Here is an 18,376-nt window from a genome sequence, read left to right on the forward strand (position 1 = left end):
TATGCTTCTTTAAAATAAATCCCGCTTATTGGGAAAACACTGCAGAGTGTTACTTAATTAAAATGACTACCAGAAATGAGTATATCTCTTAACGCCATATAGAGTAAAATACTGCATGTACTTTGAGACCGGCTAGAATTTTTTTCATTCTTATATTTATTACTTTTAGCAAAGGATGTTATAGTAATGGTAGTGTGCTAAGTGTTGTAAAGTATACCATGGCCTGTTACAAGAGTAGTTACAGAGAGAGTTAAGAAACAAATGGAAATACCCATATATAAGTAACCTATCCAAGGAATTGTCCTACGATGTGGATTAACTGAGTATAGTCACATGAATATGATTTCTTCAATGCTTTATTTCAGTCTAGTATTTAATTGAAATTCATTTTCAGAGAAGACTTTGACATCTATTGATAATCTTAACTATGCAAAAGAATAAACACGACAAAAGTAAAGACAGCACACATAAAACATTTCCAATATTAGTAATCTTTTACGGTATGCCCATGAGCTCACTAAAACATAATATAATGCATTCTAATACAAAAATGTTACCTTACTGGAAACAAAATGCCATTAAATTAAAGTGTTTTGTTTCTACATTTTCCACTAACAGTACACATTACTTTACTACAGACTGGATATGATTTTCTGCTATTAGATTTTTTAGAGTGGACACATTGCATGTTTCCCACCATCCACAATGACGGAGATCCCAGTAGCAAATGAGGCTGCATCAGAGGCCAGGAAGGCGACAGCTTGAGCCACTTCATCCAGCGTTCCTATCCTTCCCAGGGCATGAGTCGTCTTACTGTATTCAAGAAACTAGGAGGACAAAAAGTCACATTTAAATACACAAAAATGGCAACAATAAATGCTAACAGTAAGCAGTTGTTGGTTTCTTGCATTCCCATCAATGTTTACAGGTCGCACAGCATTCAGTATTATATGAAGGGACCCAAGTAACATGCTGATGAATGACAAGTGGCAGTACCTGGGAAATGCAGTTAAGAACAACGGCAGATATTCTACAGTAACAATAAATAAATAACTTTTTTTGCAGCTTTAATACTACCTTAATGCAAAATGATACTTTTATCAAGTCCAAGCACAAATTCTCTACCTCTGGTTTGTCCTAAAGTTTCTGCACTGACCATACCACAATTGTCCTCAAAATGATTTGTCTGTTTCTTGCATACCTGTATTGCTTGCAACTAGAAGTGCTGACTCAACCCCATTTACTCTGAGAATGTTGTTTCCCAGAGTGCTCCAATGTGCTGACTCACCCCCATTTACTCTGAGAATGTTGTTTCCCAGAGTGCTCCAATGTGCTGACTCACCCCCATTTACTCTGAGAATGTTGTTTCCCAGAGTGCTCCAATGAAAAGAATCAGCTGAGCTTGTCAGTTTCTGCATCATGGCTTCCATACTAAACACTGAGAGCAAAAAGTCTCAGCTTTATGGCATGCTGAACTCTGCCTTCTAAAGATGAACTCCAGAACACTAACAAAAATACAAATACGTTTCTAGAGACAGACTAGTCACTCTCCCGGGCTGTACATTCATCTTCTCGGCTATGGTCATCATGACATTGGCTGTTTCCAGGCATAGCGTTCTGAGGAGTATTTGTTTTCAGGGAATGAAGTATCCAGAATCGTTTCAGCTTTACACTTACCATTAGTGGATACCTTCTTGTCATTCTCTATGTATTTCCTTACAAATGTCATTGATGTAAATAGAAATGTAGCAATTCAATCAGTGGTGCCCAAGTGCTGGAAGAGCCAAGTTGGGGGGGGGGGGGGCAGGGAAGCGTGAAAAAGTGCATTCTGGTTGCCTCTCCTAGGGTGAGGTGGGGTTTGTATGCACTCTGATGCAAACAGGAGAGATCAATACTTACACCTGGAGGGATTGATGGGACTGCTTGGAGAAAATGCCGTTTGCAGATATTAGGTGATTGACAGCCCATTGCATGAAATGTGTAAGTAGGTGAGAAGCTAGATGGAGGTCTACCCTTCGTTTAACTGGAAGTCATTTAGCTTTATCTAGGGTAATGCAGTGGTGCTTGAATTTGAGGGAATGTGTGATAAATCTGCAAATTTTTGGTGAACATTTGCAGGGTAGAGGACTTTTTAGCTGAGCCTGTTAGAACCAGAGGGAGTCCATATTCTATTTGGGGAAGGAAGATTCTAAATACAATAGAGAAGGACCTCTGAGAATATAACTGTATGCTACTCGATGAAAGTCTCTTAAGTCCTCTCACTGTCCTTCTTTGCTGCTCTGATCACCTTTCCCAGATGGTTCATTTGTGACCATGTGAACAATTCGAACAGCTTCCTACCCTGTGCAGGCTGTGCCAGTAATTGTAAGGAACCTTATTCCATTCTAGTTATGGATCCAGGCATGCATCTTCTCCCTTACTATCCCCCCTCTTCTCTCGTTCTCTTAACTCTACCTTGCTAACAATATAATCCACAGAATAAGGTATTTTGCTCTCTTATGGTACCTCCTAATACCCTCCTGTGGTTCTCCATTTTGAAGGACCTCTGTATCTATCAGTGGTTCCACTTCTTGTTCATCCATAAGGTATGAGTCTCTAGGGACAGTGCAGGAATTGTTCAGTGGCAGTGCAGGAAGAATGCATTTCTGTTCTACCATGTTCAGCCTTTCAGAACTCAATTTTGTCAAACTGTGCATCTTTCAAGAAAACCTCTGAGGCAGTGATTCTGGCCCCTGTGGTCCCTGAGCAGAACAGAAGGACCATAGATCCCTAGTTAATTTTATTTCTAGATGAACAACTTCCTGTCTTTTCTCAGAAAGATCCCTATAGAAGAAGCAGCAGTTCTTTCTACAGAACATCTCCTGTGAACCTGATGCATCATAGCTGCCCCTCAGCGCCACTACCATTGTCTCTGAATAATGTCGCTAAACTGATTTTAAATGTTTTTATTCCTCTCTGTTTCACAGCTTACATTTAAGGTGCTTTCATTCTGGCCTTTCTAGAGCCACTGTCCTAACCCCAATTCTTACCCTTTGAAGGATAATGTCAGAATTTTCAGCAGTTTGCTTCTCATTTGCTGTTGGTTTTACCTTCAGCAGTTACCAGAACAAAATGATTTCCTGTTGGTCTTGACTTCCATGTAGACCCTATGACTAGTATATGCATAGTGGATAGCTACAGTATGTATGCTTCCAGACACTTGCTCAGAGCATAAGAGCTTATAGTGAGTTGTGGGTGGTTTGATGACAGTGCATGTCAGAGTACCATCAAGAGAGATATTGAGAGATTTAATTGCTTATCTGTGATCACTCTTTCTCCAAAGTGAAGAAAATGCAAATTCATACTAAGAGTAATAAGGGGAGGGTGTAGGGTATAAAAGTTGCAAGTGCAAACAAATCCAGTTTATTTTATTTGTGACATTAGCTCATAAAAGGTGTACCAGAGCAAGAAGGGCCGATCTTGTCCCCTGAACCTGATTGACTTCTTCGAATCAGTCTCCAGAGCTGTGGACGAGGGTAAGGTGGTCCAAACAGCCTATCTGGACCTCACCAAGGCTTTTGACACCATCCCCCACTATGGAATCATAGATAAACTTACTAAGCTGGGCATAAATCCCTACGTCACTCGATGGGTTGCCAACTGGCTTACTGACAGAATCCAGACTGTAAAAGTAGCCGACTCCAAATCCAGCTCCAGACAAGTGGCAAGTGGCTTACCTCAGGGTTCAGTCCTGGGACCGCTCTTGTTTGGCATCTACTTCTCTGAAGTACAGGCCAACACTAAGGGACTCTGGCTAACAAAGTTTGCAGATGACTGCATACTGGGAGCCATTATTGAATTTCCAAATGATGTGGATATTCTACAAAAGGGCCTTACAGAAACAGATGCTAGGTGCCAGAGCCATGGGCTCAAGCTTAATGCCAAGAAATGTATAGTTATCCCCTTTGGGAAAAAACATGTACCCATGAATTACCACATAGGTGGCAGTACACTAAACACCGAAAGTGTGATGAGAGACTTAGGGAGGCAGGTGGACAGTGGTCTCACATTTGATAACCACATCGCCACAACAGTCAGGAAAACCTTTTATGTGGCACACTTCATCACTAAGGGCTTTTCATCCAGAAAAAGAGGTCATTTTTCCACTGTACTCATCCCTCATTAGACCCATTATAGAGTATAATGCTCCGTTTGGTAAGTACCTCACAAGACATCTGCAACAGCTGGAAAGGCCACAGAAATATCTCACTAAAAGAAGCACAGACCTAAAGCAGATGCCCTATACTACCCGTCTAAAAAAACTCCAGCTATACTCTGTGGCATATCGTCTACTCAGAGGCAATCTCTGCTTAACATACAAGGCCATGCAAACCCTGAGCTGTTGGACATGCTCCACTTAAAGAAATCCCAATCCCTCAGAGCCACATACTACAGGGATCTAAACCTTGTCATCACAATGAACAAAACATGCTGGAGGGATAGGTTCTTGACCCAGAGACTCTCCATACTCTGGAATAGACTGCCCATACATGTCAAGCAGAGCGCCTCCTTGGCGGTCTTCAAAAGGAACCTTGACGATTGGATGTGAGATAGGAAATACACCCCAGGGATCATGTCAATCGCTCTGCTAGACAGGGGTCCAGGGAAGTAAATATTGTGGGAAGAAATATCCAGGGAATTGTTATGGCTAGGCTTGTATAGGCCCTAGGGCCAATAGCCTAGTGCCAAACCTATGAACCTATAAAACACAGAGTTCAAGTACATGCCTTAGGAGAATGTGTGCACTTAATTAGTAATTATGAACTACTATTTCTGAGCTGATGTGCTGCTAGGTATGGTGTACCTAGCATATATAGTAGAACATATAAATACGTGTGTGTGTGTGTGTGTGTGTGTGTGTGTGTGTGTGTGTGTGTGTGTGTGTGTGTGTGTGTGTGTGTGTGTGTTAGAGAGAGAGTGAGAGAGACTAACCCTGACTGCTAAATGCCAACTACACAGTATCTGCATAGCGTTAGTATTAGGGTAAGGGTGATTTTTGAAGGTAATGTGAAGAGTTGAGGTTAGGGCTAACACACACGAATAAGGGCAGGGCAAGGGGCCTGCTGCACCACCTTACTTATGAGTACTAATCCTAATCCTAATGACCTTCAATCTGTGCATTACTTTCAAAATCCTACCTTCCCTAGCACTAACAATAAACAAAACACACATAAACACACACACACACACACACACACACACACACACACACACACACAAACATGCGCATGCACACACACTTACAAGCAATCAAGTACACACACGCACACACACATCGCATGCAAAGTAGAACATCTATGCCTACCTGACCCTTAGACACTTGCATATATACACTCATCCTGAATGCCAACATTTACGATATATATATATATATATATATATATATATATATATATATATATATATATATGGTTCTAGGTTACTACATCGACAACGTAGAACACCGACATCCACTTCTTCGACACGAAAACACCGGCACAGAAATGATCGAAACTGCAAATCACGGACATTTAACAGGTAAGGGGTTTAAATTTCGCTAATCATGCCTACCATAAGGACTAAGTAATACAATGATCGTAACACATGCATTACACTGCCACACTTACTAAAATATGGTAGGCATGATTAGCGAAATTTAAACCCCTTACCTGTTAAATGTCCGTGATTTGCAGTTTCGATCATTTCTGTGTCTGTGTTTTCGTGTCGAAGAAGTGGATGTCGGTGTTCTACATTGTCGATATAGTAACCTAGAACCATATATATATATATATATATATATATATATATTTACAAGCTTTGGCATTCCTAACACACTTGCACTTTCCACATGTGGCATTTCTCACTCTCTATTCTGCCTTTTGGTAAATTTTGATTGATCTCTATAGCCATGTGCTTGTACTCTGCATCTTACCTATTCCTGAGGTGTGATCTGTGCTTCACTTATTGCACCATTAGAGACATGGCGGTCCTTGACCTCATATATCTCAGCAAGATAAACAACTCCACTAACACTAGAACCAGAGACCTGAACCTTCATCAGCAGATAGACAGAAACAGAGTGCGATGCAGAGATATATTCATCACCCAACATCTCTCCCTTCTCTGGAATCAACTTCCAATGCAGACTAAAATTAAACCTAGAAGACATGATGGATACTCTCAAATTTACCCTGGGATTAACGGGACTCTCCATCCTTGAGAAAGGAGATAAAGCCTGAGGGTGGGTATTGTCAAGGTATACCTGATTATTCCATAAAATATCCCTGAAACATCTATAACTCCTTTTACTATATATATATATATATATATATATATATATATATATACGTATATAAAACCTGCAGTGAATTTTCAGTGTTACCATGTGATGCAGGCATTATGTCCTGCTCCTTGCTAACTTATAGCCTGTACTATCTCCCTAGCTTGCATCAGCAGAGTCACTGTACCTCTTAACCTCCACCCTACCCCACTTGATACAAGAGCTCATGGTGTGTCAAGCATAAGACTGTTAGAGATGGTGAGACCTCATTTACATAGTTATTCTCCTCTAATTTCAAGTTACTCGAGCAGATAAGCCCCCTAGAAACCCATATGTGGAGGGTTGAAGTCCCATACATAGATAAATCCCTGTATCATAATCTCAGTTTGTGATCTTACAGTCTCAGAACTTAGTTCTGCACTTGCTGTAGCAGCTATAGTACTGATGTTTAAGTTTATGTGACTATGGAATGACAGCAATTAAGAAGAATAGGGAAGGAGTCTACACCTCTTCTCATATGGGGGGGCCATGGCTCTTCAACTGCTTTATTTACACTATTATTTTTTTTCTTCAGAACTGCATTTTCAAGCTTGAATTCAGCATATTTTGTCTGAAACTGTGCTTCAGAAATTTTTATTGATAGTTTTTTGGTGTCAGGGTTTAACAGTTCAGCCTAATGAAGTAGATGATGCTATAGGACAAGGATCATTTTATTGCATTAATACTATTTTTTGATTAGACAGTATTACTGTCTGCATTAACAATTGGGTAGTTTTAAAGCTGCTGAGTGCAGGTGGCATAATTACTGGGATTCACTCTGGTTTGTACCTAAGGTGAGTGCAGGTGGCATAATTACTGGGATTCACTCTGGTTTGTACCTAAGGTGAGTGCAGGTGGCATAATTACTGGGATTCACTCTGGTTTGTACCTAAGGTGAGTGCAGGTGGCATAATTACTGGGATTCACTCTGGTTTGTACCTAAGGTGAGTGCAGGTGGCATAATTACTGGGATTCACTCTGGTTTGTACCTAAGGTGAGTGCAGGTGGCATAATTACTGGGATTCACTCTGGTTTGTACCTAAGGTGAGTGCAGGTGGCATAATTACTGGGATTCACTCTGGTTTGTACCTAAGGTGAGTGCAGGTGGTATAATTACTGGGATTCACTCTGGTTTGTACCTAAGGTGAGTGCAGGTGACATAATTACTGGGATTCACTCTGGTTTGCACCTAAGGTGAGTGCAGGTGGCATAATTATTGGGATTCACTCTGGTTTGTACCTAAGGTGAGTGCAGGTGACATAATTACTGGGATTCACTCTGGTTTGTACCTAAGGTGAGTGCAGGTGGCATAATTACTGGGATTCACTCTGATTTGTACCTAAGGCTTTTAGCACAGCACATCTCCAGCAGGATCTCTTGCACTGTAGTCTGTAGAGCTGCTAGATTATATTAGCTTCTTAGAACACAGACAGCATTGATGATTTAGGAATTCCTATTACATTATAAGAAACATCAGGTCAATCAGTGTTCACAACGAATGTAAAATGCACCACAATATTTAGCTTTCTGTAATGCATACACGGTGGACATTTTATTTATTTATTATTATTTATTGACATTTGATTACTGGGAAAGTTCAACTGGGTAGGAGCTCATTTTCAGCAGAGGCTCATGGGCAAAAGCTCCAAAGTATTACAAAACATTTTGAGAAATGAGGTTTGGAACAGACCATTTTGTCCTGGGACATCTTCAAGTGGGGTTAGATACATAGATTAGCAGGAATTAAGAGAATAAGAGGAGGATAGGGTTAAATGGGATGGATGGATGTTTAGGAGGAAACGAAGTAGGGGTAGGGAGGGGGTTAGAAAGTTTTGTCAAGTGTAACTGAGGTAGGAGTCACATTTTTGGCGTGAACTTGCTACTGCAAGTATTACGTCCATGACGACCAGTAGGTACTGTGGAGCAAGTAGGCCTTTGATATAGAGGGGTAAGGTTGGCAAGTAGCCATGATCAGTGTGATGTGGTTGGGGACAGCATGGTTGGTGGGCTATTATGTTGGTGTAACTTTGCTAGGTAGTTTGCAGGTGATGCTTAATGGTGGAGAATTCATTGGTGGGTGGTTTAATTTGTTTAGAACTTGGTTTGTGGTGTTGTGTAGTCTGTGTGGGAGCAGTGGTGGTGTGCCTTCTCAAGGCTGAATGCTTAGTGATCTTTTTTTTGTTTTGAGAGGCCTTGAACTTTGTTTGGGTACACTTGGTGGGCCAGGGGGAGGGTTCCAGAGATTAGACGCAGCAAAGGTTGTTTCAGCTGTTAAGCGTTGGTATGCATTTGGATGATGTTTCCTCTGCTTCTCACTTTGTGGTGGGTGTTTGGTCGGATTGTTTCTTTAGGTAAGGAGCAGTTTTTCTTGTGCTCTCAAGTGGGTTTGGGTTTCGCTTGTGGGGGGCAGTCTATCATGCCCATTTTATGAGGATTTTCCTCAGCTGCTTCTACCAGTGGTTTTAGCGGGCTCTGAGCTGGTTGTTTCTTTTATGGGACAGGGTGTTAATTGCTTTAGTAGGTCAGTTTGTTATGGTGTGTATTTTCCCCTTTTGCTTTTTGAGTTAGTCTTGCTGCTCATCACTGTCTTGGCATGAATTTGGCTTCTCTTGCTCCTCCTTGGCTTAAAAAAATTAAAAGAAAGTAGAGGAAAGGGAGAAAGTAAGGAGTAGCTGCTGGAAAACTACAGTTTAGCCTTTTGTCAGGGCAGATTTCATGGGCTACAAGACTATCCACAATTTGGCCGTTCATTACATATGCATGTAGCACCAATGGCCAAGGGGAGGAAGGTGTGCAGGGGTCTATGGGGGTTGTGGCATACAGCTAATTTGGTGTATATGCCATTTATATATAAAAAAAGCCTCTCAAGATGTGTACTGCTCATCTGTCCCTGATTTCACTTGGATTTTAGCTCAGCCCATCTTAATCACATCGAAAACTGGTGAGTTTGGGAGAACAGTGGTGAATTACCATGTATTAAAATAATGACAGTAACATGACTTCTTTCACTTCAATATGTTTAACTATTTTCTTATACGATTAAGGTTTCAAGTTAATGGCACTAAGATACAAACATGTTCTGTTCTGACCCTAGTTATTTGCATTTGTCCCTCATGGGTTTGAGGTTGGTACCTGAACATTGAGGCAAGGTGAGCCAATATTGATTTGCTTTTCAGGTAAATGGATAGTGGTTATTTCTGGTATAGTTCCATGTTTCGTAGTTCATGAAAAATGTGTGTGGGTGCAAAATCCGTTTTTTTAGTACACATGTATGCGTAAGTAAATTTGGTAGTGTAAGCATTCCGTTTGTGTTTCATATTTTCAGAAGTGAGTGCTGCAATACCAGTTGCTTTGTGTTGGGTGATTTTTTTTTTTTTTTAGGTGGCTTGAAGTAACCGTTAGGGAGTAGTTGGTTCTTACTTTTCTTTAAACCCCAAATTATATATGGTAAGATTGACGATACTTGCATCAGAGAATATACCTGATGTATATTATTTGCAACTGGGAACATATTCATATGGTTTCTGTTGGTATATGTATACTTGCCTGTGTTTTAAGTGATCTGTCATGTTGGCCCTTTATTCTCCAGTGTCATTGGCTTTGTACAAGATTATTGAATAATGCAGCCGGAAAGGGCAAGAAAGCAGCATCTTATAAAGGGAAGGATAGAAATGTGATATTGAGTAGGTGAGGTGGTGCATCGAGTGGGTTACACGTGAGGCAGTCCATACTGTCTATAGAAGGTAAATGAATACAAAAGGATCAGTAGCTATGGTAAAACTCATTTCAAGCAGGTTTTATCAAGTGTAGGATTTTTGACTAGGGTAACTTTACCGGCTCACTTTTTGCTATGTTGGGTTATCAAAACCATAGTCCTCGATGATGTCGATATAGACTGGAAAACCTGCACCTCATTAGACCCTCCCACCCTCTTAAATCTTCACGGTTTCTCTCAAACCATTCAAGCCCCTACCAGAACCAGCAAAACTAACAACAAAGAAAGCATGTTGGACTGGATTCTGACAAATAGGCACTACCATACTTATACAGTAGGTACACTACCTGATGATTTAAGTGACCACGCTCTTACTTACTTATTCAGACTTAAAACTACCTCCCCTAACCTAAGTAAATACAAAATGGTCAGAACAAATAAAAACTTTAACCTTCCTTACAGAACTGAATGCTTGCAGCTGATCTCCTCTTAAGCAACTGCCACTGGATGATGTTGTAGCTTACTTCAACTCAAAGTTCCTTTCTATTTTAGACTCTCATGCTCCCTTAAGATCTATCAGAATCAGCTCTAAACCTGCCCCTTTGCTTTCAAAAGACACAAGGCATAAAATTATTCTGAAAAATAAACTCTGGACCAAATTTCGCAGCACTAAAGACCCCACCCACCAACTTAACTTGAGACAAATAAGAAATGCCACTAAAAAAGATGTTCTACTAGACAAAAGAAATGACTACTACAATCTACAACAAGCTAACCAACAAAACCAGCAAAAGTTATGGGCAGGAATAAATAGTCTTTTAAAGCCTGGCCACTCTGACACCCCATGCCCCATAGGTACTCTCCAAAACAACCCTAAACAAACTGCTGATACCTTCAATACCTTTTTTTCTGAAACTGTCCAGTCCCTAGCTAATCAACTAGGCCCCAATATCTCCTCTCAGTCCACCTCCTCTAACTCCTCAGCTCCCTCTTTTCTACTGCATCCACTATCTTATCTGCTCTCTTCTCCAGAAACTATAAACCTCCTCCCCTTCTGCTGACCATCTACCAGCTCAGTATCTAAAAATTGCAGCCAAACCATTAGCCTATCCCATTTCCATTCTGATTAACAGAACTATTGTCGAAGGCTTCATTCCTTCGGTCTGGAAAATTTCACATATCATTCCCCTGCATAAAAGTGGAAAGTCAACTGAACTCTCTATCTACCGACCCATAGCCCTTCTCTCCCCGTAGCTAAAATCATGGAAAAATGTGTCCAAAAACAACTACTTAAACACCTATTAAATAACAATCTACTAGCTGACTGTCAACATGGCTTCCGACCTTTCCACAGCACCACTTCAGCCCTCCTTTCCTTCACCGATCACATCAACAACAATCGAAACATTAGTTTACTCACCTCTGCTCTCTTTATAGACCTGTCCAAAGCCTTCGATATGGTTAATCACCATATTCCGATAAATATACTTAAAACTTTCGCACTCGACTCTAGTGCTTTAAAGTGGTTTGAGTCATATCTGCATAACAGACAACAGGCTGTGCTCTGGCAAAATAACTTATCCAACCGCCTTTCCATTACCCTTGGAGTACCCCACGGCTCTATACTTGGCCCTCTTCTGTTTTCTGTTTTTATTAATGATCTTCATACCAGTATTCCCTCTGCAACCTGTATACAATACGCTGATGATTCTACTTTGATTTGCTTTGCCTCATCCCCCTCTGAACTGCATTCCAACACTCAACAGACTTTCAAAACTGTTGAAACTTGGTTCCTAAAATGTTGCTTAATCTTAAACCCCCCAAAAAAACAAACTGTTACTTTTCTCCCCCACCCGTAAATCCTCTCTGCTCAACTTCTCTCTCCTGTCTAATAATGGTACTATCATATCACCTGACCCTTCCACCAGGCCCTTCGGTGTAGAGACAGACAACAACCTATGCTTTGACTCTCACATTAACAACACTATAAAATTAGTTAACAGAAAACTAGGCTCCCTGTATAGAATTAAACCATTTCTTACACCTCTTGCTGAAACTACCATTGCCCATACACATCTGATCTTTACCCGACTCTATGCCTCCCCCATTTATACTTATCTGTCCAAAACTAATCTCTCCATACTGGCAGTCACCTACAACAGTATTGCCAGATTTGCCTCTAGCTCTACTTTTAGAACTCACCACTGCTTAAACCTAAAGCAACTAGGATGGCTTAAGCTTCAAAATCTGATCTTATTTCATTAGCTCTCCTTAGCCCATAAAATCCTCTATAAACCTAACAACACCCCTATTCTCAAGACACTTATTGCACCTTATTGCAACCTCAAAAGCCTACGTTCTTCTAACAAACTTCTTATATCAACTTGTAAATCCAATAACTTGGCAGGCACCTCTTTGTTTTCTAATACAATAGGAAAAGCTTGGAACTCTCTTCCTGACAACCTCACTGCAATCTCCTCTCTTCCCTGCTTTAAATCCCATCTCAAAACTCATTGGCTTTGCCCCTGTACTAACCCTGACTAGCTTGCCTAATGCCACTAGTATGTTCACATTCTCCTGCTTACAAATTAGTACAAAAACCTACTTTTCTGCTATCTTTCTTAATTTTGAACTCCCTCATCCTGTAATTAATTTCCTGTTGTTGCTTCTGTAATATATGTTACTGCTAATTTGTGTTACTTCAGTAATATATGTCAGTTCTATTTTATATATATTTTTTTCTGGGTGAATTTTTGTAACATTGCTATTAATATTAATGTATTTGTTTTCTCTTGGAGCTTTTCTCCCCGGGCCTCTGCTGAAAATGGACATTTATACAGTTGGACCAGCCCGGTCAACAAATGTAAAATAAAATAAAATAAATCAAAGAATATTGAGTATTTGGCATGAAGTCAACATAGCTTCAGGTTTTGTTTTATATATACAGAGGTAGTCACGGTGTGGATGTTGGTATGGAGGCTTGATGCCTGCAGTGATTGGTTGAGGTGGCTTGCTGACATGACAGAGCATTTCACGATGGCTTTTCCAGTTTGTGCATGGTACAGGCTTTGGGGGGTTTGGTTGAAAAGCTTGTGGCTGTTGGAGGAAAGGTGATGAAATATGATTACTGAACAATGACAACAGAGTTACAGTCTGCTTTTACTTCAGAAAATGTATATTACTTCATATGAGCAGAGTCTGTCGATGTCTCAAGTTAATAGCACTAATGTTTAAAGGTGTCCCAGAATTTCTGGATTTGTCCTGGTCTCTGTTGCTGTTTGTTTCCAAAAGCTTGAGAGCTATGCCTCGCAATTTAATAGATGCATTATGGCTGAAACTGTACAGTTCAAAGGTTAGCAGGAAGAAGAGTGGGCTGACCTCATCTGCGTTGCCATTAGGTGGTGACGATATAAATGGGCAGTTCATACTTGTAATTAGGGGTATACAGTTGCATGGGGCAGTAGTCCTTGGTCCCTTTCTTGGGTGTTTATCATAGGTTCATAGGTAGATACTAGGCTATCTACCCTAGGGAATTTATAAGCCTAGCCAGAGTGTATTTGGCTTCCACCTCCCTATTAGATTAGCCTACTGTTTCAGGTCCATTAGCACTTGGCAAGCTCCTATTCCCCTAGCTGGCCTTAAATGCATGCGTATCTAACTGTGGAGGGAAGGGGGCAGGGAATAATTACATATATCAACTGTACAAAATTTTGCAGAATGGCCAGATTTTGACTCAGATGGTTGGTCTATTTTTCATGGAATCTATGGTTTTTGGGCAATCATGAAGAACTGAAGGCATTAAGTAACGACATATATTTGAGTTTCAGACTTTATGTCCTCCATGAGGCATGCTAACGCAGATTCTTTTATTTTGGCAGCTTCCTAAATTCATGATGGCAGTACTATGAACCTGTACCTATTTTAGGCCTTTGTCTCAGCATTGTTTTGGGCTTTGCCCAGAATTCAAAGGATGACGAAGCATTTAGCAATGAGGTTAGGACATAAAGTACACATGTACTACAGACACCAAATCAATTATAAAGAAAAAAAAAGGGAATATAAATCATGCTGAGGCAGAACTGGTTGTGAGGCATGCACAGGCTTCCAGTGTTTGCCTCATGGGTGGATGCATTTTCATGATGTTGTGGTTGGCGGGCAAATTATTGGCATCTCAATAGTGCTTGAGATTTGGGGATGGTGGCATATATTAAGGAAAAAATAAAGGGGGGGCACCTTTTCCTTTGAACAAGGAGATGGTCACCTTTGCTGGGATGTTTGTTGGTTAAGGTTATAGGGGCAAGGTCTGTTACAGTTTTCCCCTCTTTAAAGCAGAGGACATTGCAGGCTCTGTAAACTGCAGTATGTACAGGAATATAGGTTGGTTAATTCCTTTACCTTTACTGTTTTCCTTTCAGGATCAGGATGAACACTGGCACTTTTGGGGAAAGTGCAGATAACGGAATACCTGCTAGGAAGCAGCAGGTGGTAAGTTGTCCACTGGAACAGTAGCCTCCATGCTTGGGTGGAATGTCATACTGCAGCTGGGTGGTTTGGATGACTGGGTTAAAGGAAAGGGACAGTCACCGGATCCATGTCATCTTTTGAGATCTGCCTTGGGGGGCATAGGTACTGTATAGGTTGTGGGGTACGAGCAGAAACCTTCTAAAATTCAATACAGCTTTGGTTATTTATCAATGTTTTAGCCAGTATGCACTTTTAATTGGAAGGTAAGATATTCTGTTGTGGAAAGCTGGATTGATGTGTGCAAAACAGTATGGTAATAAGTTGTACATTATTTGTACTCATTAAAGCATTTCAAGGTGGGGCAGCTGGTGTAGTGTAGGGCCAACAGAAGATAAGGTATGCTGGGTGGCAAGTTATAACAAGGTTTGATTTTGTTTGCAGGGAGTTTGGGGGTTCTTATTGGTGGGGAGTAGTGGCACAAATTTGAGGATCAGGGGTGGTTACTAGGCTAATGGCTCTAAGGTTTTTAATAAACTGGCAAGGTTCAAGTACGTAAGATTCCTCAATCCAGAGTGCAGTACATGTTGCTCTTATCTAAGAGGAATAGGGGTGGATTTTGCCCTTGTCTGGAAAGGGATATAGGTGGAACCATTGGAGGGAATTTGCACCTTGGGTTTTGTAATCCCCTGCATTACCATGACTATGGATGGTTTAATTCTTGGTTAACAATTTTGTTGAGAGCTCATAGGATGTTTACAGAGTGTAAAATTTTATTTATAGAATAGGCCTTTTAATACAATGATTTTGTTTTATTTCGCATGGGTATCAGTGGTATCATTAATATGGGAGGTGAGAAGAAACTTTATGGGGAACTTTAAGACATCCTAGGTTTCAGTGGGGTTTCACATTCAGTAGAGGGTGCATTTTATGCAGTTGATGAAAGGAACATAATGTCATTAAGAAGTTTTTTATACATGTGTGGAGCATTTACAGTCTTTTCTTTTATAGATTACACTGAAGTCACAGATGTGGATGTGCAGATTGGGCATTTCTTGGTGGGCTGAAGGAATGTGGACTCATCAGGTGAGAGAGGAAGCTGAGGGATGTGTCGGCTGATGGAGCAGTATGTAAGGAGTTCACAGTTTTCCAGCAGGCAGCTGAATATGGAGTTTGTTTGGGGTGTTTCCTTCTGGCAGCCACAAGATCACTCTGACTGCAGATTGGGTTATACAGAGTTGGTATTTACTTGGGGGACTGAAGAAATGTGGACTTGACAGGGAGAGAGGAACCTGAGGAGGGTTTTGGCTGATGGAGCGGTACAACAGGAGGTCACTGGTTGCCAGCATGCAGTGAATATTGAGCTGTTGGTTTGTTGTATTTTTTCTTCCCTGCAGGCACAAGGTAATGTCTTGTTTTGTTTGATCTTATATGGGGAGCATCAGTGTGGAATTTTACACTGTTTTATGGGTAGCAGGAGTCTTCTTTGGAATGGGTCATATATTATTTCAGACATCAGGGTAGGGGATTAGCGAGCTGCATTGCATCAGTTAGGCTTGTGAATTAGATGGGGGGTTTGATGGGAGGGTTTAGCTTTAAGTTACAGCAGTTTCAGGATAGACTGGGCTGGGTTTATTCACTATATTCTGGATGGTAATAGCGTGTCACGGACTTTGTGTGACCTGGGAGCATCGGGCATTATATATATTGTTGGTATATTGTGTTGGTTGGTTTTGCCTGGCTTGGTCTATTACTGGTGATGTCAGCCATGATGGTGGTGATTTTGAGGTCGTACTGCTACTGGCCATGATGTTGGTGATTTTCAGGTTGTACTGCTGCCAGTCATGTTGGTGGTGTAAGTGTCTTATTGTTTAGAATGGATAGTTGGTGTGATAGTAACATTTTATCAAATGGAATTTGGAAGTGATTTAAAGGGGGTTTTATGTCCACTGGACAAAAAATAACATTTTCATTGGGAGGTACTGTGGGGTTGCAATGTGGTATGGTGGTATGCATTTGCCTTGGCATGGCTTCAGTGTTGGTGAGCTTAGTAGTAGGTCCAGTGGCTGGTAAGGCTATTTGTATCATTGTGAGGTTTCCTGTGGCCAGTTCGCATGGTTTAATTGCATCATGGCAGTAGTTATGATAGGTGATGAGGTTATGGTTTGCTACCTTAGCATAGGTGAGGGGGTTAAAGGGGGTTTTATGTCCACTGGACAAAAAAAACATTTTCATTGGGAGGTACTGTGGGGTTGCAATGTGGTATGGTGGTATGCATTTGCCTTGGCATGGCTTCAGTGTTGGTGAGCTTAGTAGTAGGTCCAGTGGCTGGTAAGGCTATTTGTATCATTGTGAGGTTTCCTGTGGCCAGTTCGCATGGTTTAATTGCATCATGGCAGTAGTTATGATAGGTGATGAGGTTATGGTTTGCTACCTTAGCATAGGTGAGGGGTCAGTGGTTTGTTTCAGTTGTTAGGTAGGTGGCTGTTTCCATTAGTTATGTACAGGGTTAGGAGGTAATGACTTGGATCCAGCTTGGTTAGAGAGGATTAGTACACCGAATGATGTTTGACCTAGTGCCTTACTGGTGATTAGATTGTGGGAAGTTTGGTTGGAGAGAGAGAGGGAACAGCCTGGTCAGTCTGGTGGGTGGTGAAGAGGGGCAGGCTTGCTTTTTTCTGTTCTCCCTCTGGTGTTGGATCTGCAATTCAATAAGTTGGGAAGGAAAGTGAGCAGTTGCTCTGTTGGATAAGTTAGCAAGCAAGCAGAGTTGCTTATTTGGATGGTGGTGTAATTCAATAAATTGAAGGTGAGTGGGGTAACGCTGCCTTGTTAGTGCAAAGATAAGTGAGCAAGTGGGGGATGCTGCTTATCAAGTGTGAGTGGTTACGCTGCCCTTGTGGTTATTTTATGTTTTCTTTCATGGATGTTATTCACCTGTGTCATGTTTTTGATTGAAAGTTATAATTATTGGTCAACAATCATGTTTATGGAAGTTTAATAAAGGTCATCAAATGTCATTCGGTGTTGTGTGTTTATTGAAGTGGACCAGGACAACAATAATTTTACAGTCTTTAAAAATGATACAAAGACAATTACAGTTTAAATTATTATACCAAATTAGACATAATGTGAAAACATTGGTTAAGAATAGATACAAGTTATATGACAATGATTTGACAGTTTGAAAAATTTTAGCCAATTCATAGAGGAATTAAAGGAAAGTTAGTATAATACAAACAGGAATTGCAATATGAAGTGAGAGAAAAGTATGTTTATGATATATTTAGAGAGAAAGCCAAGGGAGAGAAGTTGACAGAAATAAGAAAGTGAATGAAGAAAAAAGAGTAAGGAGATGTAGGTATGAATAGGTATTTGTTCACTAGGGATATAGTTTAATATTCCCACTGTTGTGTGAAAACTATATATATATATATATATATATATATATATATATATATATATATATATAAGTTTCAGGGATATTTTTATCTAATGACCATGTTTGCTTTGCCAATATCCAGTCTCAGGCTTTCTCTCCTTTCTCAAAGACATGTGTAGGTGGATTGCACACTCGAAACTGGCCCTAGGTATGAGTGTGTGCGCCTTCTGTGGAAGGTTGGGTGCTGAGCTGGCAACTCAGCACCATAAAAACTCCACTACCAATTGCTCTGCAGACCATTGTTCTGCTGTGGTGACCCCTAACTGGGGAAAGAGCAGAAAGAAGAAGCAACTTGGAATGAGTACAGACAATGCCCAGCAGATTTGATAGCTTTGTGGACAGATAAGAGTTTTTGATCATTGTATCATAATGACCAACTTGGAACATAATTGTATAGAATGTTCTTTAGTGCTGGACAAGC

General features: G+C 40.6%; 1 protein-coding gene across 1 annotated transcript in view; it reads right to left on the minus strand.

The window, feature by feature from the left end:
- Positions 1-227: 227 nt before the first annotated feature.
- LOC122806322 (3-oxoacyl-[acyl-carrier-protein] reductase FabG-like) overlaps positions 228-18,376 on the minus strand; it is a 246,443-nt gene continuing 228,294 nt past the window's right edge. Inside the window, exon 8 of the mRNA XM_044076640.1 lies at positions 228-827. Within this exon, the coding sequence (XP_043932575.1) occupies positions 669-827 (159 nt within the window). The 3' untranslated portion in view covers positions 228-668. The remainder of the gene's footprint in view (positions 828-18,376) is intronic.

Source organism: Protopterus annectens, chromosome 7.part0, assembly GCF_019279795.1.
Source record: "Protopterus annectens isolate FY-2018-M chromosome 7.part0, PAN1.0, whole genome shotgun sequence".
In the NCBI taxonomy this organism is placed as follows: Eukaryota; Metazoa; Chordata; order Ceratodontiformes; family Protopteridae; genus Protopterus; species Protopterus annectens.